Genomic DNA, 15,809 nt, shown 5'->3' with positions numbered 1-15,809 from the left:
AAACGAGCTCTACTTGAAAAGTTATACCAAACGAAACCTAAGTAGAAGTTAAAATCCTAATTTTATTTCATTGTAACATTTTAAATACGCTTATCAATTAAGTCAATTAGTAGTCATGTATTTTCTATAAAGTTCAATTTCAAATTTAATTTTTGTAAAAATAATAAACTTTTTAAGGCGAAGAATTAAAGTTCGACCAATTAAACAAGATAGCGTAACCATGTGTGGAAGAAGAAATATAATGAATAATACTCTGCGCAAATAACTAAACATTGATGAAAACTCAACCATTCAAATGATTTTTTAATATAGATTTTGCATCCAATGGCCAGTTTAATTGCCTAAGAGCTGATAATTCAATGTTGCCACATTGTCTTTGTTGAAATCAGTTATTTATTTATTATTTTTAGAACATTTAAACCAAAAAATTTACTGTGAATTCATTGTCATTCCCATAAGTTCAGATTTATACTTATCAGATTAATATTGAAAAATTATTGGCTATATATGACCATGATGGATTATGGAATATTCCTATCAATCTTGTGAAAACGACTTAAAATATAAATCTAAACCCAGTTTAACTTTAAAAAAAAAAATCAGAATTTTGAACCGATTATTATTTTCTTGCATCAAACTAAGAGATGTTACTAATTCAACGTTTGTTAGGAGTAGAATTTGATATTAAAATCCCTTATGCATCATCAAATCAAATGATTCCATTAATTGAAAAATTAATATTCACTGTTTTGGACATATGATTCTAGACCACTTGAAAAGCCAAAAGCATGTGAATATAAAATATCATTACATTATGTTGGGTGTGGTCTAAAAGAAGCCATTAGTCAATGGTTTTATTGGTTCTTATTTTATGCATTATTGTGAATTAGGTGAAAGAAGCCAAGAGTGGACATTTTTCTTTGCTTTGAAAAAAATAATAAAAAAAAGGGTTCGATAGAAAAATAATTGAAGGTCCCATCACCACAATTAGTGGGTTTGATCAACTCTTTGAAATAAGGCATTAGCCAAAACTATTTGAAGCATATCATTAATGAACTAGGCCACACTTGCAAACTAAAGTAAGAGCTATCTTGACTATAAAAAAAATTATTATTACGAAGACTTTGGTTTTACATCAAGAGAAACTGGATCTCTTGACTTTCATATTTTTCGACAGATACGAATTTAATAAGGTAGAAATAAAGGGCCAACTTGGAGAATTAATAATTATTATAAAATAATACATGGTATTAAATAAACTAATAAATAAGAAATAGTTTATTGCGTTGTTTTTATACCATAAATTTATTTCGCCTTTTTTTTTTTTTGGTCAATTAAAGTGAGAATTGATAGAGAGGGGACTCGGATAAAAAGCGATCACAAATCGAAGAAAAAGGTGGAGTTGGGTCCCCACAAAACGGACGAATGTGTGACAATTTTATTTCTTCCAAAAAACGACCCCACTAATGGCAGAAGGTAGCTTTTTCCTGTGACAGCTCGATATTTGCATTATTATTATTATTATTGTTGCTGCTTGGTAAATTATTTTCTTTTTGTTCGTTAGTCACTTGAGTTAATTTAATATTATTTTTTATAGGTTAAAAAGTAATTTTAAAAATTTAAAATTTAATTTTAATATTTAATAATTTTTTTAGAAATTACTTTTATCAAGATCACTTTATCTTATAATAGATTTTGAAAAATAAGGAAGAATTTTTTTTCAGAATTTAATTTTGATAATTAATTTTATATTTAATATATATATATTATTAAAAAATATAAAATTATCTTTATTAATTAGAAAATAAAATCATTAACTTAAAATAGATTATTATTTTCACCAATTATAATGAGATAACAAAATAACAAATAAAATTAATAATATAAACTAAAAATTTTAATTATTATATATACACAATAAAAAAATTTTATATACATGTTTATACATGTGTAAATAAATTTTATTCAATATTTTATCCAATTTACCCATTTACGTTACTATAGCAATTTAATAATAAGATTTACTAAATACATACTGTTGTTTTTAAAATTTATAGCACTTTTAAAAATAACATTTACCAAACATTTGATTGGGTCTCTTCACATTTAATTATTTTAATAGCACAACTAATAACAATTATTTCGAAAGTTATAATATTACCAAACAAACCCTTAAGCGTACATTTTAAATTTTAATTTTCTTACTTTTTTTTTTAAATTTTCACATTAGAACTTTGTTTGTGACGGATCGATACTTGCATTTATTGTTATTATCGGACATTGCATATAAATACTGTAAAAAAAGAATGTTAATTGAAGAGGTCAATTTTACTTTTTTCCACTAGGCGTAAAATTTCGGTATTTTAAATTTTAAATTCCTTTATTTTCAATAAATCAATTAATTTATATGTTTAGTTAGTTTCAATGTCACTGGGTGTTATGGAAAGGAGAAGGAGAATCTATCCAATTATGTCAATGCCGAAAAACAAGTCTAATATAGTTCTTAACTTGATATACTTGTTATCTCAAAACTAAAATTAAACTTTCTTAATTTTTTTCCCTCTTAAAAGAATAAAGGAATAAGTCAAATCACTTTGTAACCATCTAGCTCTTCTCGGGTTTGAACTTAAGTAGTTGACTAAATAAAATTACTTAAAAACGACTCAACTAGGCTTTTAGGGTCAAATTTTCTTAAATTTAAAACATATATTTTTTGAATTAGAATTTAGCTATGAACATCAAGAGTCGAGACTGATCTTGGTCTACTGGCTTTGTAACTTACGTATGCATTGATACTAGAAGAAGTCTTTTATAATTTATTTTCATATGCATAATTGTTCAGTTTATTTTGATTCTCAGTATAAGAATAATTAAGAAACACTAAATTTGTTTTTTGTGTAATAAAAATATTGACTTAACCGGCCAACTTCTGAGTCCAAATTTTGGACAAGAGTGGTTAGCAAAAAGGGGAAACTACGAACAAATAGCTGGCTCTGTGTCAGAAACCTCATCGAATTATCCATTCAAAGTCTTGTTGACTAAGTCTTTTATTACGCAATAAAAAATCCTTTTTTATATTCTATTGTTTATAGTCGTTTTCTTAGTTTTTTATTCTGTTTGTTCGTGTGCCACCGATACAAGAAGAAAAGAGCCAAACCATGGAAAATCTTTACACAACTTTGTGTAAAAGAAAAAAAAAAGTGTATATAAGACTCTCATAAAGTTTTTAATTTTTGTGTACTATTTTTTTTAACAAATCAAATCAATTGTTATGTCATGAAAATTGAATCTTACTATGAAACTTTTATATAGCTTTTGGATGAGTATATGCTTGGCAACTAGGTTTTGTCCATTAGCGACGCATAATCGGCTTGATAGAAACATTAAATTTTAATTTTGGATTCGTCTCCCTCATAATAATTGCAGGTTAATTTCGTCCTTGATCATAAATTTTCATAATAATGTTCTAATAAATTGCCTAAACTAATAATTTTTTTTAAAAAAAATTTTTATGGATCCAAAAGAAATTTATATTGGTTAGTTCAAGCTACCGCTCATGCTAATCTTCTCTTTAGGCTTACCTCTAATTATATTTCTTAAATTTTACCTTGTACATATCAAATTAAGACATAAGTTCGAATTTATAATGAAAAATTTATTACTAATAATAAAAGATTTATAACTTACAAAGATGAGCATATATTATCTTTTATTAATTTTGTAATGTTCGATGAGAATATATATATATATATATTTAGTAATACGTTTTCAATATAATATCTAATATGCATTAATATATATATAGATTTTATTGTCATAAAGAATATGGAAACGAATGAGAAACGCCAATGCAATGTTGTTGACGTTCACAAGAGCATTTTATAAACAAGAAGTGTTTTTTTAAAAAACCAATAACATTGAAAGCAACAACACCACCGAATATAAAAAAAAAACAATGTTTAAAAACACCCAGTAGAAAACAGAGCATACACACGCTTTCATATGTGGAATTTTGGTAGTGACAAAGATGCAGGGCAGCCACAAAACAAAGCAAATGATGTTGACTTCATAGGAAAAAGCGTCCCAATTTAGAATAAAAAATTAAAAATAGGGATATTTTTAGAAAAAAAAAAAAAAGCGAGTTAATGGCCACGTCACCAATCAGATTCAATCCAATTGGTGGGGAAGCTGGTATCTCCGGCGGGCAGGACTAGGGGTTACAACCGGTTTTACACTATTTTTTATATCATTTTTAGAGAAACATTTTCATTTTTTGAAAACACATCGCATACAAATATACGTGTTATCGATTTAATTAAGTATTTGAGGCACACGTGCATGGACTATAGAGATATGACATGCTATTAATTTTTTTTTCTCTCTTAGTATTAATGTTAGTCTGAATATGATTCAATAGGATTTTGGATTAATAAGTTGAAATATCACGTTCTTTTATAATAGTATTGGATCATCATCAAATATCAAATATCATGTTCATTTTAGGCACTTGTAGTGAAAGTAAAAAAACAAAAAATAAAAAATAAAAATCAATGCCTTTCACGAATTATTTAATTTCTTTAATTGCCAGGTAGCTAAGGTGGTGGTGGGGGTGAGTGTTCTCCACAGTCAATTATGGCGTTCTCCAATTCCTCTGGTTAGGATTATAAAAAAATAATAATAATAATAAAAAGATGGGCTGTGAAGTTTTTGACCGTTCAATGGGAAGAAATGATTACACAGGAGATTAAAATAAAACAGGCCATTAGTTGGGAGACACATGAGGACACTTGATGCACGAGGGCCGCGTTTACCGCTTTTTGATCATTTTCATCCTCAAGTTGTTGGATCATCATCGGTTTAAATTAATGTAGGAGAATCCCAGGGTTCAGAACATTGGTGGTGCCGTCACGTCCCGTTATCCAACGATGTCAATTAATCAATCTCTCCTTTTTATTTTTATTTCTTTCTCTCTCTCAAATGCGGCGTTACATGTCAGCCAATTGTCACCATTTTGTCTCTCCAAAGATCAACCGACAATGATGCATGCAAGCTGTGGTAATGGAGACGTGTGTGGACTTGTTGAACTCGAATGGATGTGAGAAAGACATCCCAGTTGTTGAATTGTCTTCGTTTTTAACTTTTTACGGATGAGATGTTTGGTTACTGAGAAAATGAAAGAAAAAAGAAATATTATTATTGACCATGCAGGTGAAGGTTTCAGAAGGGCTATACGCTTGATGATTATACAAAGGAACCCATTGAATCTTACAGCTTTTTAGGGCCAACGAGCAGTTGTTAGCTTTGACAAAAAGCTTAATTTGGTTCGATGTTGACTGATCAGGATATATAGTGATTGTGATAGTAAGAGAACTAATTTGCAATACGTGACAAAATTTTACTGGACGGATTTAGTAAAATTGTTCCAAGTAACGTAAATTTTTCTTGTCATGGTGACGTTAATGGTGAGCTTAACGTGAACTTGAATTTGAACGTCGTGGCAGACATTATGAAATATTTATCGTAGATGTATGGAGATTTTAAAGATTTTTATGATGATATTGTAACCTAAAGCAAAGCTTGGTGGCCATGGACATGGTAACTGGGAAGCAAGAAATGAAAAGGTGAAAAGAAATTGACAAAAGCAAGCAAGGGCCCGTTGGCCGTTGCTGTGTCTTCAATGTGAGTGGATTAATGAAGCATGCCATTCTTGAATGCAGAATAAATGCAGAACAACGAAACATGCACGTAAATATAATTGAATGGACTTGAGAATTTAGATGATCAAATGCAACGCAAAGTCAAGTGTATTGACATTAAAAGAAAGCCAATTTTGTCTTTAAGAAATTTTGAAGTAATAATTACCAAAGAAGAAAATATTCAAGTGACATCGTAGAAGAAAAATTTTGGTTGCTTTAATTTTACAAGATTTTTTTTTTCTTTTTTTTTGTCAAGGTGGGTGGGATTCGTTTCATATTTTACGAGTAACATGACATTTTATTTTCTTACCCTTTTGATTGGGCTTGATTTGCACCGAAATTTGAAATGGTTGGGCTAAAAGTGGTCCAAATTGTTTGTGTTCTAATAAATCTTGGGCCTGAGCTTGCCCTTTGCATGAAAAGTAGTTGAGTGCTTACAAATTGCAATGACATTACAGCCAAATTTAACAGTAAATTAACCGTTTTCTGATTGATTGTTTCCCCCACCGGTTAAGTCATGAGTGCTACGCATCATTAATCTAATTAATAATGGATTTTATAATCGAGAAAATTAAGACTCCTATTTAAAAGATGAATGTTACTCTCAAGTTGAGACTCATCTTGGGATCTTAAAACCACCTTTTGTTATATAATTAAAGTAATGTCTTTTTACTTTTTAATATTGAAGAAAACTAAACATTCACAAACATTGGGCCTTGATCTCCTCATAAGAAATGCTCCCTTAAAAAAAAAACAATAATGTATAATTTACTTGTGGATAAATATGAATAATGAATGAAAAACGAAAAGAGATGATAATGCAGAGGATGAATTACACTAATTAAACGGTTAATCCACATTAATTCATAATTATCACTTTCGAGTTGGGTGTAAAATTTAAAATCAAATAAAACAAAGATTATCCAAAAAAAACTTCTTCAAAATTTTTGAAACCTGAGGACCCCATTCTCCAATAATTATTCCACGTGTCATTCACCGTACGGTGGAGAGCGCTAAAAAGCTTAACCGATTATTACAGTCTATACAGACCCACCCAGAACGATCTACACCAATCCTCTTCAACCTCACTCGCTACTCAAGCACGTGTAGGCCACCTGTCCTCCCCAGTCACAACCTCTTCTCCACACGGCCCCGCACTGTTGCTTTCGCAAAGGGGGAAAGACGAGAATGCTCTTTTATCATATAGGTTCCTCAACTTATTCATTTTGTTTAACTAGCACGTAGTTTACCACACATTTTTATTTAAAGATTTCGTTGCTCTGTTGTAATAGTCTACGAACCCATATAAAGAAGTGATAATTTATATCACGACTCAGTATTTTAATATGAATATAGCATGTGTTAGAAAGTTTAATTTGATCTATAATGAAATGGTTATTAATTAGATTGTATTACGTGTTTTAGAATAATTGTGTGTTCAGAGTTTATAATGTATGAATAAGTTTATAACATAATTAACCATTTGATTGACATATCATATTGACATATTTTTATTTCATGCAATTATGTTATATTTTTATTTCATATTTTAAAGAAATTTAGACAAAAGTTTATAAGAGTTTAAGTTGGTAACGCTACAAATCTTTTAGAAAATAGTTAAAAATTAAAAATATGTTAAACGAGTGACACATTAAATAAACGGATCAAGTTAGAATTTGAGATTATTTTAAGATGGTTAATAGATGGATGAGATTCATATTGATCTAATTTATATTGAACACGAATAAGACATATATAATGTGTTTGGTACATTAGATTGCATTATTTAATGCAGCTGTATTGTATTTACCATATGACATTACTATTGTGTTAAAATAATGTTGTATATTGTTTCTATTATACTATATTGTATAAATTTAATATTAATAAATTAATATTATTTAATTATTTTATATTAATTACTAATGTATAAATATAACATAGCGTCATCCCTACAAAAGAAAAACATAGTATTATTAAATAATATAATGTAATACTATAATTTAATTTTGTATTTTGGTTATAATAAAAATTAAAATATATTTATTATTAATATTTTAGGTAAAAATTAATGTATTACACAAACTTGGGATCCACAATGAACCGCAATTTACATTGTAATACATTATATTGCACCATAATGTAGATTATTAGATTCATAAATCATCAAATATGGATTTCATTTTAGTTAATACTGGATCCATCAATAATACTCGCTAATGTGATTTGCCAAACACACCCATAGGACATCTGTGATATGATGTAAATTATTAAACAATAGGGCAATGTCGTCATTTGTTAGAAGGTCAGGGCCGGTTTAATGAAATAAATAATCTTTGTCATGATTTAATAATATGTAAAAGACTAAGGATTTAAATGATAAAGCACTGAAAAAATTAATAAATTATCATTCAAAATCCGAATCGATTATTACCTCCATTTCTACGACAACACACCGTTTTCATGACCCGACTTGCAGAGAAGCTCCAATTGTCGCTTTTGCTAACCAGAAACACCACGCGCTTTCTCTCGCGTGTCTCACTCTCCACTCTCCGCCTCTGCAAATCGCTCCTGTCCAAAACCCTAGCGGGCCTCTTCTCCGCGATGGACAATGACTATCCCTTCTCCTCCGAAGGCGACGATCACCTTTTTGAGTTTGATTATAGTAATAGCTCCCGCCAAAATAATTATTTTAGTCAGCCAACGGCGACGAACAGTCGCGGCTTGTTTGACGACGATGACCGCCAGAAAGTATATCTTGTTCCGTACAGGTGCGTTTCGTTTTCGTGTCGGTTTTGTTTGATTTGTATTGGATGCCTCTCCTGTTTGGTTGCCGAGAAATTGAAGGAAAATAGTTGAACTAGGATTCCTTTAAGATTTCATTTTATTTTTTTAACAAAACCATTCAACGAGATAAATGCAATTTTTTATAATATTTTGTGATTTTCAGAAACTTCGGAGAGAAGGTAAGTTGTTTGGTTGGTCCTTTAAAAGTTAAAGAATAAGTTATTTCCTGTGAATGTATTTTTAGTGATATTTTATCTGTTGACTTTCTGAAAAGGAAAAAAAAAATTTATAACTGTATGTGTTCTTTTGAAAACAAAATTCTGGATTTTAGTTTCTCGGTGGGTGAATTGGGGGGGGGGGGGGGGCTTTTGTGAATAAGTGAATTTGGAATGATGTGCTGGATGTAGGCTGAGAGAGTCATTTGGCTTATGGAAGTGGAAATATGTGTGGATTGAACTGGAACAATACAGTGCAGTCAGGAAGAAAGAAAACATCTCTTGTTTGTGGGGTCTCATAAGTGTTTACATTGCATTTCAGGTGGTGGAAGGAGTCGCAAATCCTTCTTGCTGAGAAAGTAGGAGGTGTTTTGTATGAAGTTTCGTCTAACGATGATAATACTGACTTGGAGATTCTGTTGCATTTGAAGAAGAAAGAGGGGTCTGTGGATAGTGATTGTGGGGAAGGAGGAGTTTCAGTTCGTGAATATGCTTTAGTTCCTGAAGGAATGTGGCTGCGGGCTCTTAAATGGTGAGCAAGAATTGTTTCACTTTTCTGTTATGCTGTGTTTCATTCTTGCTTTTCTCTTTTATGAACCTGATTATTTATTTGGATGAGCCTTAGGTAGAATCTGGTGGCATTGTTTCACGTTGGCATTGATTTATTCTGCTCTTTCTACAGGCACAATGATTCTAAAGCAGCAGTGAAGGATTTTGGGAGCTCTTTTGCTGCTGATGAGCAGGATGTGTTTCCATTACAAATTAGGCTTTCTGTTTCGCAGGAAACAAATTCTTTGTTAGTGAAGATCAGCTTGGAGGTCAATTTTGTGTTCTATTCTTTGTTTTCATTTGGTCCTGTATTTTGCTTAAACGTGACATTTGGTTTATGAATGGGTTTCATGGGGAGTTTGAGCACTGAGATCTCGTTGTTTGTTGTGCAGTCTGTAGGTCCCTCTCAGATATGTTGTGGTGGTATAAGGTTTTTGTTGATAGATCTGATACTTGATTTATTTAGAAATTAGAATACCTATATTCTTCTGTTTTTCATTATCTTAAGTATTATCTCTCCAATACAATCATTTTCTTTGAGTAAAATTTTGTTCTTTACGTATCATAATGCATTGTATTTCAGGACAACAAGGTTGATCTTTACAAGAGAGCCTGCAATTTATTCATTTCTGTGTCCGAGATGGTGAGTTTGACAACAATTGATTGTTATCTTATTTTGAAATGGTTTAATATGTTGGGAAAATTTATTTAGTAATTTTTATTCACTAATTTTACAGCTGTATATTTGGGACTTCTCGGGCCAGACAACTCAGTTTTTAATGAATGATAGAGTTACTATGTCAGATGATTTCTCAGCAAAACCAGGTGAAGAGGTATAAATAGCTGGTTCTCTCCCCCCCCCCCCCCCCCCCCCCCCCCCTCCCCCCCACCCAAAAAAAAACAAAATATTTCTTTCTGAAATCATGCATTTATTGTCTCTTTGGGGCTGCCAAGCATCAGTAACAAGCAAAATATAGGACTTTCTCGCTTATGCTTGGTTAATATACTCATGGAATATAAGGTCCTTAATCTCTATTAATGTTAATTCAACTTTCATGGGTTTGGAAGCCCTTCATTAACTATCTGATATGTTTTATATCCATTGTAGTTAAATGAGAACACATCTTCCAATCTGCAAAGGTTGGATTTGCAAGAAAGAGAGAACATTTTTTCCTTAAAAATATATATCTTTGAATGAGATATTCACTTCTATTAATGTTACTTCTCTATAAATTTTTCAGATAAAAGTCTGGTAAATCAATTTCTTATATACGTTTGAAAGATTGTATACTTTGCCATCTGGTACTAGAGGGCTCACCTTGCTGTTAGTAGAAAAGATAAAGTTTTTTTTTTCTTTTTCGCTTAAAATTCTTTAAGGAAGATGATAAAATCATTTTCCTTTCTAACGTAGACCTGTGTCATTTGTATATATTTTGTTAATACCCCAAGATCATATTAGGTAACTTTGGCAGTTGTAATTTTCTGAAGGCTGCTGATTTGATTGCTGCAGCTTGTTGATGAAAATATTGTATTACAAATTCTTAGTGAAACTGGTTTTGCTTACTCTCTAAGCGTTCATGTGTTGCAAGCTATATATTTTCAATGCCTGAAAACAGTTTAGGAAATATATGTTTTAATTTTCTCCTGCATTCTACCTGCAGGTTTTCCTTCAATTGCAAGTCCATGGATTTTCAGATTCAGTTGGGGAGACAAATGATGAGATGGCAGAACATTACAAAATAATTGATTCTATTTGCAATGGTTCAGTGAAGATAAATGGGAGCAATGATAATCTGAACTCTTATATAACTTCTTCCAACTCCGTGCGGCGTGGCAGTGGCAATGGAGGAGTCTGTTTGTTGGGTTTGACAGGATTGCGGAATCTTGGAAATACTTGCTTTATGAATAGTGCAATCCAGTGCTTGGCACATACCCCGGAGATTGTTGATTACTTCCTTGGTGACTACCAGAAAGAAATAAATTACGAAAATCCATTGGGGTTGAACGTATGCGACATCTGCATTTAAATTACGTTGCTCCTATTGAACATTTTTTCCAGTATTGTTGCATTCTTTGCACTTCTCAGACATTAACTTTACTGCCTTTCCCATTTTCAGGGTGAGCTTGCTTTAGCATTTGGAGACCTTATAAGGAAACTATGGGCTCCAGGAGGAATTCCAGTGGCTCCAAGAATGTTCAAATTAAAACTAGCTAACTTTGCTCCTCAGTTCAGTGGCTATAATCAGCATGATTCCCAAGTTAGTGCAAATGATTAGCTTAACTAAATATGCTTCTGTACCCTTCATTCTGTCATCCACATGGCTACGTGTTATTACTTGTAGATGCGCTCGTGCACGATTATTTTCTTTACGATACTTTGGGATGTGCGAAGATTATTTATTAATATGTTTGAGAGCCTGTATTCCAGGAATTTCTGGCCTTTTTATTGGATGGACTCCATGAAGATCTAAATCGAGTGAAATGCAAGCCATACTTAGAAGCTAAGGATGCAGAGGGACGACCAGAAGAAGAAGTAGCTGAAGAATATTGGAGGAATCACCGGGCCCGCAATGATTCCATCATAGTTGACTTGTGCCAAGTAAGCCTTCGGCTAACATATAAGGTTCACCTGTCTAATATAACTTTGCTCTCTGGTTTTGCAGTAGTAGTCCTCGCTTCTTTATAGTGAGATATTCTATAGTTTTGGTGTTCTTGATGCCCTCCTAGTGGCTGCCACTGGAATGGCTTTCAAATGACTAATTTAAGAAGCCAACCAAGTTTCCCGGATTTTATGATTTTAAAAGAGTTCTCGTTTCTATTTATTTGATTGATTTAAATTGTTTCTTGATATATGATAAGATGGTTTCATTTTCCCTTGATGCTTAGGATTACATTTGTTCTTCTTTTGTTATAGGGTCAGTACCGTTCAATGTTGGTTTGCCCAGTTTGCAATAAGGTGTCTGTCACATTCGATCCACTTATGTACCTGTCACTACCTATTCCTTCAACAACAATGAGGACTATGACTGTGACAGTTTTAAGCACTGATGGGAGTACGATGCCAGCTCCGTTTACTGTAACTGTACCAAAATACGGGAGGTTTCAGGATCTTATTGATGCTTTGAGCACCAAATGTTTTTTAAGAAATGAAGAAAAGCTGTTGGTGGCTGAGGTATTTATGAGAGTTATGGTTTCAAATACTGCTGTATTACTAGTCTTGAGGAGCATCTGTCATCTGGGCTTTAGATCCAAAGCATGGCCTCCCAATCACTTCATTATGCTTAGGGTGCTTATCTTTTGGTGTAGATCCTTTCTTAGCACTATGTATATAATGTCACTGTTAAACTTCTTTGCCAACTCGTTCTGTCATATATTTGTGGGGATTTGCTTTTTAAAGGCATGGGTGCTCAAATACCATAATTCTTTATGCAGCATTTATATATGGATGTAGAATATGTTATTTAGAGAATGCTATGCTAATCCTTGTGTCATCAAATGATTTTATTTGGTATGATTATAAGTTTCACCACTATATGGGAAGCTAAGAAATTTGGGGGCTCTATATTCAATTTCATTTTTCAATTTGTGCTTGTGTGTATCTTCACATTTGAAGCTTCGTTATTTGAGCTCTAAATATATGGGCTGACATGCAGATATACAGGAGTAAGATTTTTCGAGTGCTGGATGAGCCATCTGATTTGTTGGGATTGATCAGAGATGAAGACAAACTTGTTGCTTATCGTTTACCAAAAGATAGTGAGACACCCTCCTTGGTTTTGTTCTTGCATGAAAGGAAGGAAGAGTAAGCTTCCCATTATTATTGTTATAGCAGCTTTATATGATGATTCAAGTGATTTTACACCCTGTTTGATAGGTTACTGTTGGTTTCTGTCCTGTTCTTTTTGTGAAAAAAGATGTTAGTGGATGAAGGGTGCATATTGTGTGTTTATACCTCAACAAGTTGCCTCCAAAACTTGCATGTCTATAGAGGACCTCAGAAACTTGATGATTTAGAGTTGATCATGGCTAATACACACATGAACTTCTTTCATGCCTTAAAAAGATGGTTAAACATTATTTTCTCATCTCTTTCCAAAGATTCATGACTATGGTTGTTGCTGATTATTATTTTTTTAATCATGCTGGAGTCAGGTCTTGCCATCTTGGGAGGTTATCATTGGAATGGAAAATATTCGGCACCCCTCTTGTGGGAAGGCTATCTGATCTTACTAATGGATCTGATATTCGTAAACTGTTTTTGAAATTACTTGATCCATTTCTAATGCCTGTGGGAGATGACTCAGATTTCTCTGATGAAGCCGGGAAAATAGATAATGGAGATTCTATAGTGGAGGATGTTACCAGCTCGAGAGTCTCAGATAATGATGCAGTCTCAGATAGTAGTGAAGCAGGGGATGAGCCACATTTGAGTGATGACTTCCGATTCTACCGTTTGGATTCAATACGACCAACAGAGATAAAAATGAATGAGCCATTATCAATCTCAGATTTTGCCAAGCCATTGACCATACATGTTCAATGGCCAGAAAAGATGATTGAAAAATATGATACATGTCTTCTCAGCTCATTAATGGAGGTTTGCAAGCCACAGCTGTTCACGAGGATGCCTCCAGAATCTGTTTCTTTGTATAAATGCCTGGAAGCTTTCTTGAAGGAGGAGCCCTTGGGACCAGAAGACATGTGGTTAGTGTGTACAACTATATTATAACTAATTAACTATATGCACCCAAGTATCTTGCTCAGTTCTTTTGATATCCACAACAATATATTTTTATGTACACAAATGTAATTTATATTGTCTAGCCGTACACTAAATTTTTTGGGTCATACTCTTGTTACCTGTTCTCATATGGATGTTTGCAAATATGCATAATTTCAGGTACTGCCCCAGGTGCAAGAAGCATTGGCAAGCTAGCAAAAAATTAGATCTTTGGAGATCGCCTGACATTTTGGTTATTCATTTAAAGAGGTTCTCCTTCAGCCGCTATTTTAAGAGCAAGCTGGATACATATGTTGACTTTCCAATTGACGATCTTGATCTGTCAAATTACGTTTGCTGTAAGAACAGCCAGCTGTCTAATCGTTATGTGCTGTATGCAATAAGCAATCATTATGGAGGCATGGGGGGCGGTCACTATACTGCATTTGTTGACGTAAGTTGTGTTTATTCCTTTCATATTTGTTTTCTCTGACTGTTTGGACCCAATTACCTTTTACAGTCTCTTATTAGCTGCTGCTCATAGAATCAGTGCAGTGAAAATATCCTGTTTTCCCTGTTTACAAAATGTTTTTAAATACAATTTTTCATATTTACCTTGGTCATAGATAGACTATCATTCAGCCTTCAAGCAGTACGAGTATCTAAAAACACAAATTACTTCTGTGCAGCTTGGGCATAAAAGATGGTTTGAGTTTGATGACGACAGGGTTTATCCAGTTAGTGAGGACAATATTAAGACATCTGCAGCTTATGTTCTTTTTTACAAGAGAGTCTCTGATGTCAAATAAAAACACACATATGTATAGTTATTCTTCACAATCCGATATCAAGGAAGAGAGCAACATCCTGTCCTTTTGAAGCCTTTTGCTGGTTAAGATTTAGAAGCAGCAGCAACTTTCTGCCTGCAGCTTGAAGCAGAATCACAGACACAGTGTTTAAGCTAGACACTGTACAGTTAAAAAAATGTGCCAGTAAAAAGTTAACCGGCTTCAAACATGTATATATGGTTCATATTCTTTTTTTCTTTTTAGGTTGGGCGGCGTCCCCCTAATCATATATTTCTTCACCGATCACAGTGTAACTTTTATGATTCATCAGTTTCTTAGTCAAAATATTTAGCAGTTGTAGACGTACTGATATAGCATTTTATATAGTCTGCAGCTTGTGGTTATTGCAGCAAATTGTGTTTGAGGAGCTGTTGGTTTCTTTCCTAACAGTGAGGATCGCAAGTGATGCCCTAATTGGAGATTGTTACTTGGGAAAAATTTAATCATTTGATTTCGTTTTTTTTTATATTAATATTTTTGTTACTTCTTGTTCATTTGGGTTTAGTGATGCCTTCCCCCGACGAATGAGAAAACCCTAATGGTATACCAAGGCCCGAAGTTTGGAGACCAGTTGCAGTTGCTTTTATTATTTGGTTCTTAACTGTGTTTTAAGAAGGATGCTACTCATCTTAATGTCTACCCCATCTATGAATAAGTGTTATTCTTGTCTTATCTTATTTTATGTTAAATATCGCACGACCGGTTGAATTGGTTGGGCACTAAAATAATAGTAATAGGGATTAAAACACTTGATCAAATTAATAATATTAAGATGCACTACATTTGCGGATGAATAGTGTACCATATATAAAGCGCAAAACTTCTCTTGTTTTATTTGACAATAATTTTTTTTTAACAATGTCCGATTACTGTACTGGTGTGTTTACAAAACTGGAATTGCAATGGGTAAGAATGGAAATAAGCTGGAATGAAAATAGAGAATGAGAATTAGAATAAGTTGTTTACTTAAATTGTAAGATTCGAAATTAGAATG

General features: G+C 32.6%; 1 protein-coding gene across 3 annotated transcripts; it reads left to right on the top strand.

Moving 5' to 3' along the window:
* Window positions 1–8,118: 8,118 nt before the first annotated feature.
* LOC102607366 (ubiquitin carboxyl-terminal hydrolase 8-like) lies at window positions 8,119–15,281 on the top strand. Of its 3 annotated transcripts, none has more exons than XM_052443169.1 (13): window positions 8,119–8,467; window positions 9,021–9,230; window positions 9,381–9,516; window positions 9,831–9,890; window positions 9,985–10,080; window positions 10,909–11,253; window positions 11,365–11,505; window positions 11,676–11,846; window positions 12,162–12,419; window positions 12,901–13,049; window positions 13,400–13,951; window positions 14,148–14,421; window positions 14,594–15,281. In XM_052443169.1, exons 1-13 carry the CDS (start codon window positions 8,160–8,162, stop codon window positions 14,774–14,776), a joined length of 2,883 nt encoding a protein of 960 aa, XP_052299129.1. In that variant the 5' UTR covers window positions 8,119–8,159; the 3' UTR covers window positions 14,777–15,281. The 3 variants fall into 3 exon arrangements, with proteins under 3 accessions (XP_052299129.1, XP_052299131.1, XP_052299130.1); XM_052443171.1 differs by having other exon boundaries at window positions 14,598–14,716; XM_052443170.1 differs by having other exon boundaries at window positions 8,120–8,467; window positions 14,657–15,281.
* The last annotated feature ends 528 nt before the right edge of the window (window positions 15,282–15,809 follow it).

This window comes from Citrus sinensis, chromosome 6, assembly GCF_022201045.2.
Source record: "Citrus sinensis cultivar Valencia sweet orange chromosome 6, DVS_A1.0, whole genome shotgun sequence".
Taxonomy (NCBI): Eukaryota; Viridiplantae; Streptophyta; class Magnoliopsida; order Sapindales; family Rutaceae; genus Citrus; species Citrus sinensis.
Note: the sequence above shows the minus strand (reverse complement) of the source record. Positions and strands in the feature narration are given on the sequence as shown.

Coding starts and splice junctions, on each gene's coding strand:
- LOC102607366 (XM_052443169.1), top strand. CDS start 8,160: ATGACCCGACTTGCAGAGAAGCTCCAATTGTCGCTTTTGCTAACCAGA. Junction 11,254..11,364: donor AAAATCCATTGGGGTTGAAC/GTATGCGACATC, acceptor TCCCATTTTCAG/GGTGAGCTTGCTTTAGCATT. Junction 11,847..12,161: donor TCATAGTTGACTTGTGCCAA/GTAAGCCTTCGG, acceptor CTTTTGTTATAG/GGTCAGTACCGTTCAATGTT.